Raw genomic sequence first — 13809 nt, 5'->3', positions numbered from 1 at the left:
TGAAGACGAGGGTTGCAAAAAAGATTACTTATCAAAAGAGCACCAGTCAAACCTCAAATGATAGAAACAGCTTAGAAAACAAGGTGATGAAATATGGCATTTACTGTATGTCTGTTTCATGTATTAATTAGAGAAACGTTCCTCATCGCTCCTCGCAGATCTAAAGTTTCATATACGTCATGATTTATTCGCCAGATGTGCTTCCAATGCACTTTGTCGGATTTTGCCTTTATTGATACACCACCTTTTCCAGCTCAGTCAAGGGTAAAAACTTTTTAGGCAATATTCAAAGCTTTTTTTAAGATTTATTGTCAGCATTTGCAAAAATTGAAAACGCAGATAAACACAGCTTGCTGGAAATGCACTTGTATCGTTTTAGCTACTGAAATGAAAGGATTTGCTTGTTTTCATTTCTACCTACGACAGTAAACTAAATATCTTTGGGTTCACGACAAGCGGTTGGATAAAATAATGGATCTGAACCAGCCACCATGGGTTCTGGGAAGTTGGGACGGGCATTTTTCACTATTCTCTGATAGTGTATAGATGAAACAATTCATCAATTAATGGAGAAAATAATCATCAATATGATGACAGTAATCTTTGGCTGCAGCCGTAGTTGCTGATTATTATGGTACTGCAGTTCAGTAAGTTATGAATAAATAACTATATCATTATCATAAAAAGTCTGCCTGCATAAGCTGGATGGTTTATTGAATGGTTTATTGCATAAATTAGAAGGATCAAACTTGATTTATGTCCCTTTCACTAGGAATCATGCAGTTTAATAGAAACAATTTTGAACTCCCTATTCTGTATTTCAAGGGGCGCGAGGCAGAGGCAGAATTGAAATAGGTCAACTTTGGAAAAAGAAAACACCACAAATCATCTGTTAAACTGCAACAGTGAACCAATGTCTGACAGTGTCCAGAAAAAAACCCCAACTCTTTTGCATTGCTGCTTACACTCTTGTCGTCATCTTTCTCCTTCTCCATCTTGTGGTACACCCTTCCCACTCAAATATAATGACAATTAAAAAAAAAAGATTTATATCTGACTACAAGTCTGCGAACACTTGCTTAGCGCAGCATTACAGGCACATTTTAGTGTCAGCAAAACACGGAGGCGATCAGTAATTGCTATATTTTTGGAAACACCATTTTCTGTGCCCTTTAGTTTTTGCTCAGTGGTGGCTGTTTTCACAACTGCTCGCTTGTAAACCGTTGAGTCGGTGGATGAAACGCCACCGACAGACAGCACAATTCTTTGCAGCAGGAAGACTTATTTGCGAGGCCTGAATAAAACTTTTGTTGGCTAATAGCTATACCCTGTCTGCGCATGTAAACAAACCCAAATTCACAATAATAACGTTCTGATGTCAGTCATCTGCACAAGTGCAGAGCATGTGTATTAAACCAGTAACCTTCGAGAAATCCAGCAGGAGAATCGGCTGTAATCATCAGTTCTAAAAAGCTTACCTATGTTGGAAAAAATATCACAAGGTGATATTAATATCTCTGATATCAACTCTTGACATTTTTGATATGCAGCATCTCCAAGACAACAAAAACTTAGGCGCACTGCCTTTCATCTGCTGTCATTTTAAAAGGACTGTAATTTTTTCGTAATGTCCTACCATCAATCATTTTCAAACCATGACAGTGGCAGATTTATCAAATGGCGGATTTTTAATTTTAGAAACAAAGTAATCACAAAATTAGGTTTTAATTTGTTACAGGTATGGGCTTTTATTTGTTAATTGCCAACTATTTTGATTATCAAATATTTGTTCCTGTTATTTTCTTGCCAAAATATCATATACTCTCTTTTTTTTCCCCTTTCCATTTGGAGCATTTTTTGCTTTTCTTTTTCATATAAAATATAATAATGAAATGAATATGTGACTGACTAATGGTCAGATAAACGAAGGGATTTGAACAAGCCGTGTTGGGCATTTTCGAAGCGCGACAGCGTCAGATTTATTGAATGGTGGATTTTTCATTTAGAAAACAAAATCATCACAAAATGACGTTTTGATTCATTACAAATGTGGTCTTCTGCTTGTTTATTGGCTGAAACATTCTAATCAATCAGGTTGACATATCTGAATTGCTTAATGACGACTGACTTGCTCTCCTTCAGTAAAGGAGAAAAACAGTTGCAAATAAAATGTACAAGCCAAATATGAAGATGGCAGGCGTCTCAATCCTGCCTTAGAAACCTGATCTTGGCGTTGCTCTCCTCTGATTACGGAGTGCAATAATGTTTTTTGTTGATTCATTGTGTTTCATTAATCAGGTTCAATCGTTGCAATCTCTTGCGGAGTGATTGTGTTTTTCTCTCTCATGATATCAATCATCTTCTCCTATCTCCACAGCTGCCTAGTCTGCATTTAATCAAACTGCTTGCTATGTCATATTGACATGCGGCTTGTGCGGCTTTACGTCAATGGGCAAACATGGCCATGTAAAACAATAGAAATTAACCTGGTAGAATAAGTATAAGTAATTGCCTCCATTAAACCATAAAAGATGCAAAATGTTTTACATACTGTGACATAACACCCATCAGTAAACATGTTTTGCTCCCCATTTGTGTTATTTATATTGTATACGAAAGATTATATAAAGTGATAATACTTGCATTTGAGGTTTTTAACAGTAGAAAGTGTATAGATTACAATCACTCACACGCACACACACGCAGAGGCGGAGATAGTATAATGTGACCTCAGTGCTTCAGGCCAGCTGGTAGATTGTCCTGCTCTTTCTTTAATAATTAGTCAAGAAACCCCAAATCCTAGATAAGCAACCACTCAGAGGAACACAGCAACATAGGGCCAACACTTTCGAATAATTAAACATAACCCTAACAAACTATGGGTTAATTATGAACTGAAAAACGGTAACTTATAGCACCTGAGATAAGGCACAACGAGGCGTGAATGGAACCCAGCGGAGAAGTAGTTTGTTGCAGAAGAAAACAAACAAACCTCAGAGCGAAAACTTACAATGTGTGACCTGGATGTTCTGTATTCTACGGCAGAGTCTAAATTATTCACGGATTTATGCTGTCATGTGAATCTGCAGCAAAGTACATGAGGTGAAAATATGTGCTTATAACAAGCCTACAGATGGCCAGATGCATTGAATAGAATAACATGTAGCAAGTCAAAATAGTATGGATGTACCGAATGAGCTGAATTGGTTGGGTATGGACACTTAAAAACGCTCGTTACCGCGTAACTAAAACCAGGTTTGTGCAAATTATTGTCCAATATGAGTGTCATCATGAGAGCATTGGCCACACTTTACTGTCCTAAGAACTGTACGGAAAAAGTGTCATTTGTGCTGAATGATTAGCAGAGTTTCAATAAGAAAATCACTGTAGTAAATGTACTACATGTACAGATACGTCCAGAGCACACAGCGAACAGTCTGAGGGGTGTATCAACATTGATGAAATGAATAAAATATCATTTCTGATTCATAAGGGAATTATTGTGAGTACAATATTTATACATCCTAGCCTTCGCGTCTTAATTATTTATTTCTGTTATTGCTTTTCCCCTCAGTATCATTTTGGTTTGGAACAACGTTTAAGTACAGTATGTGCTCTTGAGCTTTACTTAAACTGATATTCTGCTCAAAATTGATCATTTGTGGGTCAAAAAAAACCCCCGTAGGATTTTAAGGTGGCTTTGAAAAGTTTATGTCCGTCACGGACACCTGAGGCTCTGGTCAGTTTGAATTAGAGTTTGAGTTTTCGCAGCAGGAAAAAAAAAAAAAAGTCCCGACGTCCGTAGAATCAACTCAAACCGCTTCAACAGCACAATGTTCCTCAGTCTCCAGCCGTCTGTTCAGTTGGGCTAGATACATCTCAATGATGAAGTACAATGTAGGACTAGGAGTAGGAGACAGAAAAGCAATTATTTCAGAAGTCACAGAAATAATATTCATAATAATTCTAATTGCAGCAACAGAATTAGTAGTGAGTCAAAGATTCCCCCCGGACATGTTTTAAGACATATTAAAAACTCTGCTTAGAATACTAATTTTTGTCAGACACGGTTTTTCCACAAAAAGTTAAATTGATTAGTTAAAAATTATATTAAATTTAAACACACATTAGCATACACATTCAGGACATCTACTCTTTCTCCCTCATCGCGGTCTAGAATCTACAAATATGCAAATATCTTTCATTTCAAAAGTTTAACAGCTGGATATCCGATGTGTCCTACTTCACTGAAAGTCCAATCTCTGCGTATGTGCAATGGAGGTTTCAGGTTTTCACACTGCACCTCAGCAAGTTTCACATCGAACCACTGTAATGTTACAAGTCCTGCGCATACGTCCACATCTTAAACTCAGATTTCAGGCTGAGCACTTTCCCCTTTCAGCAGCCGAATGTGGGGGGAAAAAAAAAAGCCTACTAGTGTCAAATTCCACCTCTTGCAAAATGATCCTTGCAAAATGAAAAGAACAGCTAAATAAAAACTAAGTCTTCCACTCTGCCTGTTGAAAACTTTTACCTCTGTTGTAGCTTATTTTCTCAGAAGATTGACCCACAGCATAGAGACATCTGGATATTAGGAGACAAACAAATTTTGACATCTAATTGCCGGTAGTTACTCTTGACAATGCTTTATGTACGTCAGTCGTTTCAAATATGTAACAGAAGGACGGCCAATGTTAATGAAAGGAGAGACCTCTCGTTTTTTAAAAGCAGGCCTCACTTCAAGTTGGCAGCCAGATAATGGTCTTACGTCCCATTCAAATTTAATTTGTTCTTGCCAGCTCACTGTTGCTAAGTGCTGATTGTGTTTTGATACGGATCAGGGATGGGTGTTGTCAGACTGCTCGGCTGCCGTCTTCGCACTATATGTGACTCCTCGCTGCGGGCGGGGTTTTTCTCCACGGGACATAATGGCTGCTCCTTTCGCTATTTTACGAATTACGTTTTTTTTTTTGATCGAGCGATGTTCAATTGGTGATTAGGTAAATGGCGGAGCTGATTTGTAGAGTAGACTCATTTGTCATCTGCTGATAAAGATCAGCCCGCCAGTATTTAGGTGGCGGCCGGTGTTGACTTTTCATCCTGCCAGTTTCGACCTTCTTATCTGCTTTTCTCCGTCTATATAGCTGATTCCCGTGCGCTGCTCACAGTTGACATTTAATGGCAAAGACAGTGACATCCAGACACTACATCATTAGCTGACACTTTAACACTATTGTTATGCTGTCAAATCATGTAGTATAGAGTGACTGAAAAAATGAAGGAGTTTTTTTTTTAAAGAAACTGAGCAGATCGCTGCACTTTACACAGCATACAGGATCAAAGTTGTAATTCTTAGCCGAAAGCAGTTGAGTCAGCCAGTTGACTAAACTGTTTTTCTGCTCCAGTTCTTATCATATTACAGTACATTATATGATAACGTGAACATGTGGACCCAATGAAAAACAGCTGTTGAGTAGATACATCCTTTAGTCAGAGAAGTCAAGGGAAGACCATTTTATCAGTTTAAATCACAAGTTATAAACATGATATCATCAGTTATGGTTTCTCGTAATATCTTTTTGCCTTTCATCCCTGTGATATAATTTCTGCATAACTTCAACAAAGAATACCTGATTTTAATTTGGTGTACATTATTTTCAGATTACTGAAGCAGTAGAAGCCTCGTGACTATTCTAGACGAGGTCAGCAGGGATAGTGGCAAAACAGGCGTTGAGGCAGCAGGCTAAGTTACCCTGAAGTTCCTTCTCCTCGACTACATCCCCCGGCTTCTCCTGGGTGATCCTAAGGAGTTCCTGCTAAGCCAGGTTAGATATTTAACCCTCTAGCATGTTCCAGGACTGCTCTCGGTCCCTTCCAAGTTGTTTCTGATGTGCCTGGAATTACCTCCACGGGGAGAGGAGACATCTGGCAAAGGACGGATTGCACAAGTGCCTGCACTATCTCAGCTGGCTTTCCTCAGTCACTCTATCTCAAGCTTCCTCCAAATTCCCGAGTACCTTACCCCGTCCTCCTGCCCAGACGCCCTGCGAGGGAAAGTAATTTCAGACGCTTGTGTTCATGATCTCATTCTTTCAGTCACTATCCAGAACTCATGTCCACAGGGGAAGGTAAGAATGTAGATCAACTGGCCTTGGATCACTCAGCTTTTTCTTTACCATGACAGTCCTCTACAATGCCTGCATCACTTCACTACGTGGCAGATTCTGCATCTATCAGCCTGTCAGTATCATCGTACGCTCACTTGTGAACAAGACTCAGACATATTCAGGGGGCCAGTATACTCTGTCAGAACTGCTTATTTGATGCTGGGATAACTTCTGAAACTCCCTCCCCCACACCTTTCCAGGCGACGGCCGTGTCCGACCATTTCTGTAACTTTCAGAAAAAAACGCCCGTCTGACATTCGTACCGCCTTCACGCAGTGACTGACCAGCTGTGTGGAGGTGAGAAAGGAGCCGGGATTCTGAACTTCTCTCTCAAACTCTTTTTAATTTTTGACATAACTATTTCTTTCACTTTTCATATGTACAACTGTGTGATTGTGCTCCAGGAGACACAGTTGTGCACCGTCATCCCTAAATTTCAACAATATCACATCTCCTCCACTCTCGATGACAGCTGGCTTTTCACCCCGCCTTTGAGTGTGGCCGTTCAGAACACTACAAACACTTTTGAGTGCTGATGCGGTTGGACAACACGTCTTGCAAACTAGTTTTGATCGAGCACAACGTGACCCTTACGCTCCTTCAATTGAAGCAGGAACTCATTCGCAATTGAATCATTTTCCGGCAGGTGACCATGGCCTCAGATTTGCCGGAGCTGACCCTTATCCCAGTTCTTAACAGCCCCAGTGCACTCTTGAGGTTACATTCCAATTAAGTGAACTGAATTAGATCCTTGGCAAAAAGCAGAGTTGCGATATTGACGTCACCAAACTGTACACTCTCTGCTCCTTGTCTATGACTTAAGATCCTGTCCATGAAAACCATGAAATCTGTTTCCAGGAAAAACCTTGGCAGAGCCTACGACCCAAAGAAAAAACACTTAAAATGCGAGACACAGCTAGAACCTGTTGTAGCAAAGGTCCGGTACAAGATATTCCTGCAATACCCCCAAACGAGACATCCCCAAAAGTCCAGAACAGTCCACAAAACACATGTAGAATGGATGGACAAACCCCCAATACCCATCTAGTATGATTTTGAGACCCGGTTGACTGTTTGAAAAATCGGTCAGTGCTGCCTTGTCATAAGCTTTCCCAGAAAGGCTTATGCCAGTAAAAATATGAATAACTAATACTTTCCTGTTCATCACTGCAAAGTTGGGAAAATTCTACCTGTTAGATGAAGTGTTACAGACTGGCTGGGTCGATGGACTCTTTGCTGTGAGCAGTTGCCTGATAATGTTTTCTTGGTATTGATGGTACAAGAAAAAATATGGAGACAGTGTTAGTGATGTGGCTCTACATTTCTGAAGAGGAATGTTTCAAGTCTTCATTTGGGTTTACTCTCATTAAATATGTTCACATTTGAGCAAAGATGCGGGAGGCAGCTGAACAATAATTGAGTATGATAGCCTTAAATAAACAAAACTTCAACCAGGGAGGGACACTGGCTTTAATTTGTTATCTTTAATTGTTTATTCTAATTCAATGATCATCCTCAAATTATTGCAAAAAAACAAATTAGAATAACTAACACAAGAGTTGGCTTCCTTCAGTCTTTTGTAAATCGGAATCCCTTCAAGTGCCCTGTCCAAGAAAAGCCAAACTAAAACGAGGTATGACAGGCTGACTCTGCCAACCTCAAAGCCTGCCAGTCAGATGCCCCGACACGACCTTAGGCTGGCTGCTCCGTCAGGACTGCGGACAGAACAACTCAGACAGAACAGGAACATTAAACTCAGGCAAATGAATTCCACCTGCGTTGTCCCTCCTCTAACCCAGCTGTCAGCTTGATTGAAATCCGTGTGCTGGTCATGCTCGAGATTTGACGGCAGTCTCATCCACACGTTATGCCATTTACCAGTCGCTCTCAACTTATTGTCGTTATGTTGCCACTGTCACACACTCAGCTGCTGAAACCTTTTTTCTGATTTAATGCCTTATAGCCCATGTTACGTTAACCCTGCCAGCAGAGTAAGCCTGGCAGCAATCTATATTTTTCATTATTGTCCACAAATCCCACGAAAACACCAAATCAGCAAAGAATTGATCCTACTAACAAGTATTGTTTATGTAGCCAGAGCCTGATATTGCTTAGTCCACTGTGCCGTAGAGCTCCACTGTTGTCCAAAAGCTGTTTAAATCACATCAGTTTGCCAAACGGTCGTACTGGTCCCTTCATTCCTATGAACATGGGAACTATTGTTTATTTTGAGTCGATCTCAAAATCACCTTCCTGCTGCCACACTAGTACACACACTAGTGCACCATATGGTTATTAATCCATGACAGAAAATAGTCTCCACCAAACGCACCATTACTTGTGTCTCAGTTGCGTTTACTAAAAACTCCGGCTATTATAGGAAAAAAAATCTCTGTCTTTAAAGATTAACATTCTCATTGGGAAAACAAATGGGCGTAGCGTAGAGTGCCACGGACAGGTTAGGGAGGTCGGAATATTATAATGGCAGCCTTGTCCTTTAAATCAACAAATCCAGACTTCCCCTGACTTTTCTTTAACTGGTAACCTGTGAGATCCAAGGACATATTTGGCACTGCGCAGCCACGTCTGTAGCATTTTTTCTCTGTTAAAAACCACATCAGTCAAGCAGTATACTAAGATATCTTTACTCGGATTGTTTTGTTGAAGTGCTTCCTCATGGTGGCGCTCTCCTCTTTATCTGTCCAGCCATGGTGGATATCCCTGCTGACGCTAAATACTAAGCCCTTCTTCCACATCCTGCAGGGTTTTGAAATAGATTCAATACTGAAGGTCAACGATTGGTGCTGGAATAAGAGGCATATCAGCTACTCACCATGAAGTTGAACACTCTTAAGCTCATTCCTAGACGCAAACGGGTAAACAGGCAAAATGTATGCCTATTTCAATGTTCCTGCTAAAGGTTGGCTCACAGTTTTGTTACTGGAATAAGTAAACTAGAATATTATATGCCTTATACATTTTCTTCTCTGAAATGTTATACTATTACTGTAAGCGCTCATTTTCACTTCTTCTGTTCCACCATTTCACTTTCACACCCCTTTCTCACCAGCATCAACACCCCTTCTCCCGCGCTCTCTCCTTCTCTGCATTAGTGTTTTGCTCCTCCTTTGCTTCCCCCATCAACCCCCCTTTCTCTCTCGCTCTGCATTAAGCCCTGCTTGTCTGTCTGCCTCTCTGATCCTGGAAGCAGTGCTTATGGGAGCTCCTCAGACCAGTTTGAGCACTGCTGGTCTCCAGTTGTCTTCTCAGCACTGCAAGTGGAGGACGAGTGCAGGAGGAGGAGGAGGGGGGGGGGGGGTATCCTTCCTCATGCCCTGGGCAGGAGAAAAGAAAAAGCGGAGAGGACAGGGTAGATAGAGGGAGAGAAAGTAAGAAGTGAGCATGTGAGATATGCAGAGTGTAATAAAAAAGGGAAATTGATAAAGAGAGACAGAGAGAGAGGGAGACAAGATAGGATGAGGGCAGAAGAGAAAAATAGAAAAAAGCCAGGAGTAGAAAAAGAGAGAGCAAGAGCCGGGTAGCACAGGGAGAAGAGCAAATGAGTGAGCGAATAGGAGGCGGAGAGAGAGAGTGCGGGAGAGCAAGCGAGAGGGAGGGAGGCGAACAACACTGCAGACACTCGCCCACTGTCACTGCTCCACAGCCAGAGGACAGAGGCAGCAACGGCAACAGTGGAAGCGGAAACGATGGAGGAGGAAGACTGTGCCATCCATCTGCAGCTCAGACCCCGACACTGACGGCCCCCCTCTGGGACCATCCTGCGAAGTTGGGAGCAAAACGAAAAAAGGGAGAAAACTACTTTCTCTGCCCTTTATAGGGCCAAGCACTGGACCTCAACTCCTGCAGGACTGATAACACACACTACACACACAGCTCATAGTTTCTCCCCCTGTTACACTCCCATATACTTACTCACAGCCTCACTCACAGCACACTTCACTTCTCGTTGCCATCTGGACTAGTGTGTTTTTTGTTGTTGTTGGGTTTTTTTTTTCTTCTTTTTTTTCTTCACTGCCTTCGCTGACCTTCTGAGCTGAGTGGATTTACTTTTATCCTGTGGCGGACCATGGGGCTGGGGTGGAGGGGTGCAGCAGGGACCCTCCGAAAAAGGACAGAGGGGAGCTGGTACCTTCTGGTGACATTGCTGCTGTTCTGTGGTTTCTGGAAGGCTCGAACACAGACAGACGATGGGAAATCTGTCTACTTCTGGGAAACAGGTACCGCTAAACCACTCATTTGAGATCACACAGTATCTGATCCCTTGTTTTACACATGGAGCATTTATGATGGCTGGTGGTGAATTAGTGTGCGCTGTTGGTGCTGCTGTGCTATGTGAACTCACTCACACTCAGAAACAATAATCGGTCCGACGTAATCACACGTGTGGTTTTAGTTCATTATTTATGGAAAATGAAGACCGAATGGTGATTTTAGGGAACATTTGAAATCAGTGCATCCAACGGTGTTGCATCCAACAAAGCTTCTTTGATCTACTACAGAAACAGATATATTCTCATGCTTAACTGACTTGCACGGCTCTACAATGCTTCCAGATGACACACTTTGGTTGTCTCATAAATTTGTTATTTGACGTATACAACTCTGCGCAGCTGAACTTCAAAGATACATAGACTTGAAGATGACCCAGAAATCTACAGTAGAGCTGTCTACTCATACTAAATGGCATGTGGCATGCAGGACAACTGTGATCCATTTTTTGAAAGGATTACTTTCATCTCCCCGAGTCTCAGGTGATGTACCATTATTGAAATTTTGCTGCCGTGTGTTACAGCATGCAGGTGATTGATGGGCACTGCTGCTCGACAGTGCTTGGCGAGGGAAGCGGAGTGGAATGGTTTTTGATGGTATTGATAGAAAATCAGTGCCGAATAGTGGGAGTTGTGTGCGAAAACTCACACATGCTGATGGTTACAGTATCTGATTCTGTGCACATGCTTGTTTTCTGCACTGAACGTACCCCTGTTAAACTGCCAAGAACAAGAATCGCGTGGAGTCAGTCCAGTCTCACAGTGGGATCCATCCAATTACGTTATCGCTGTTGACGTGCATGGGAAGCACACTGCCGATAATGGATGCTGAGCACTACTTTAAGGTTCTAGAGCATAGTGAGCCCTGATTATCACTATGATGATTGCTAATGGACACTGGGAAAATTAATAAAATAATCTCTGCAGCCTGGGAAGTTCTTTAAGGCATAAATTAAATGGCCATCTCCCTTGACTTGATTTAATCCTCAATTACACAGAATGCGTAGGGGGTTAAGGTCTGCTCTTCGCTTACACAAACACATTTTACCAAAAACGATATTTTTTTTCAATACCAGCACAACTTCTCTCTCGCTAACCCCAACTCAAACACCCCCACTCCACTTGTCCTGCCCCGCCTTGCCCAGTACCAGTCCCCAACTGACGTATCCCACGTCTCTCCTGTGGTTCTGCATCTTTAAAGAGGATGTAGCTGAGTAAGGAGATTAAAGGAGCAGGGATTTAACAACCCAGGAAAGACAGCCCAGGGAACAGACTTGAGAAAGAGAAAGGCAGAGTGAGCTCTGCAGGCAGAGAGAGGGACTAACTTAACCTACATCTACCCTACTGTAGGTCATAGTGATTACGCCTCTCTCCCACGCTACGGCACCTTTCTCCCACACTATACATGCTCCTTAACTGGAAAGCCCTAGGCTCTGTGCTTTGAAATGTAATCCAGTGTTGGGAGTTTGTTCACTTCTTCCCAAATAAAAGGTAGCTCATTGATTTCAGTCCTGGAGTCTTCTTTTTTTCTGTGCTTCTTTGGTTTGACAATTGCCTACAGAGTATTAAAATCACATAGGGCAATTTAGCGCTTTGAATCCCAATGCTTTTCATCAAAATGTGATTATGTTTGCACAAGATTTGCATACTTTTTCTTGCCAATCGAAGCTTGTTTAAAAAAAAACAACACAAAATGCGAAGATGTTTGTGCACATTTGCAGAGTGTGCAGTGGAGGGAATATTCTTGTGGCAAGCATTGCTCTGATGTTTTGCATATTGATGAGTCTAGCTGAAATACAGCCCCTGTCTTCGAAACTGTGGGGAATTGGGCCTGCATCGCTTTTACTGCCTTCTGTGGAAATATGATGTATCTGTTTTGGAAGGTGAGACCGTTCAGAGCTTTTTATATTTTTTTTATTTTTTATTTTATTTTATTTTTTTTACTCTGAAAATACTATTCAAATGAGACAGATAGAGACAACAGGCTCCGCCTGACACTGCAAGTGACATTTCAGAAGGTGGCGGTGAGGATAACTGGAGAAAAAAACAAGAATGATCATAGCCACCGTGAGGACGATGGTGATGGTGATGATGATGTTGATAATGGCATGCCACGGCTTTTCTGGGGCCTTTGAGAGATTGCTGGGATTACGTCTCACTCTCAGATGCTATTTTCACACCGTTTTTCTTCTTGTTCGCTTCCTCCTAACGGTGCACTCCCTATACACTTCTCCTTCTGCATCTCCATCACTCTGTTTCCCTGTCTGGCACTCATACTATATTTTTCATCGCCGTTTTAAGATCCACATCTTTTTTCCAATTACCGCAGCGGTAAAATTCCGGAGAAACCTTTTCTTGTTGCCAGTAGTCAAGAGGCAAAAGCAGAATGACAATGGATCTAACAAATACTGCTGTATCCTGCAAATTCATGTGTGATAGAGAACAAAGTGCCAAATGCAGAGGCACATGCATTCATATACACACGTATACAGCAGGTGTATCTTTCCCATTCTGGTTCTGTGTGCAGGCTTCATTAGAGTCTGTTGTTGGAGCGACAAGGTTGCCAGGTTTCAGCTGTCAAGACCTCACACGTCTGCCTGAGGACAAAGCAATTACAGGTAGTGGAGCAGGTGATGGTGTATTCAAGAAAACACACGCTGTAACATCTCCATATCTCGGCATTCTCAGTTTGATGATCATGCGGGTTGACTTTTTTTTCCCTCTGAATCTTGAAATATATAAAACAACAGAAAAAGAAGGTGAACTTTTATTTTGTGAAAATCAACATTATAATAGCCTTTTTAAAATGTCGAGGTGCCAAAGCGTTTATCAGTCTGATTTGACATCCTGATTTGAAAACTGTTTATCAACTCCCACCCTCCCTGAGTTTGGGCCAGTAATCTGTCCTGGGATCCAGATTATCTGTCATTCAGATTACGCATGAGTCGCCTCTTGCCTCTGATCAAGCCAGGCTCGTTTCACCTGCCGTCTCGTCTCATAGGGTCAAAGCACACATCCCAGCACGTGTCTCTCTGCTGTAGTCCTATTAAGTCAGCTGAGTCATGCACGGGCTATTAAACTAATTGCTTCAACTTGCTTACTTACCGTCCATGTGTGTGTTTGTCTACGAGTGCGTGTGTTGTCGGATGTTAACACCCAGCAAAGTGCTGGTAAAATTTGTGTTTGATGGATAAATCAATAAGTTTCAACCACCTCGTTGGCAGGTAACATGTTGAGACCTTTTGAGCTGACAGAATTTCGAAAGATAAAAGCAAACAAATTACTTTTTTATCAAACAGTTTCCTGATTAACCACCTGTTCCACTCTTTTCACAGAGCGGTCGCATCTAAACT

The 13809-nt window shown here is 41.7% G+C and overlaps 1 protein-coding gene across 1 annotated transcript in view; it reads left to right on the top strand.

Moving 5' to 3' along the window:
* Window positions 1–10254: 10254 nt before the first annotated feature.
* Window positions 10255–13809, top strand: part of LOC120784035 (thrombospondin type-1 domain-containing protein 7A) — a 134925-nt gene continuing 131370 nt past the window's right edge. The window contains exon 1 of the mRNA XM_040117452.1: window positions 10255–10405. Coding sequence (XP_039973386.1) covers window positions 10255–10405 — 151 coding nt within the window. The remainder of the gene's footprint in view (window positions 10406–13809) is intronic.

This window comes from Xiphias gladius, chromosome 22, assembly GCF_016859285.1.
Source record: "Xiphias gladius isolate SHS-SW01 ecotype Sanya breed wild chromosome 22, ASM1685928v1, whole genome shotgun sequence".
NCBI classification, from domain to species: domain Eukaryota; kingdom Metazoa; phylum Chordata; class Actinopteri; order Istiophoriformes; family Xiphiidae; genus Xiphias; species Xiphias gladius.
The sequence above is the reverse complement of the archived record's forward strand: the minus strand, read 5'-3'. Positions and strand labels throughout refer to the sequence as shown.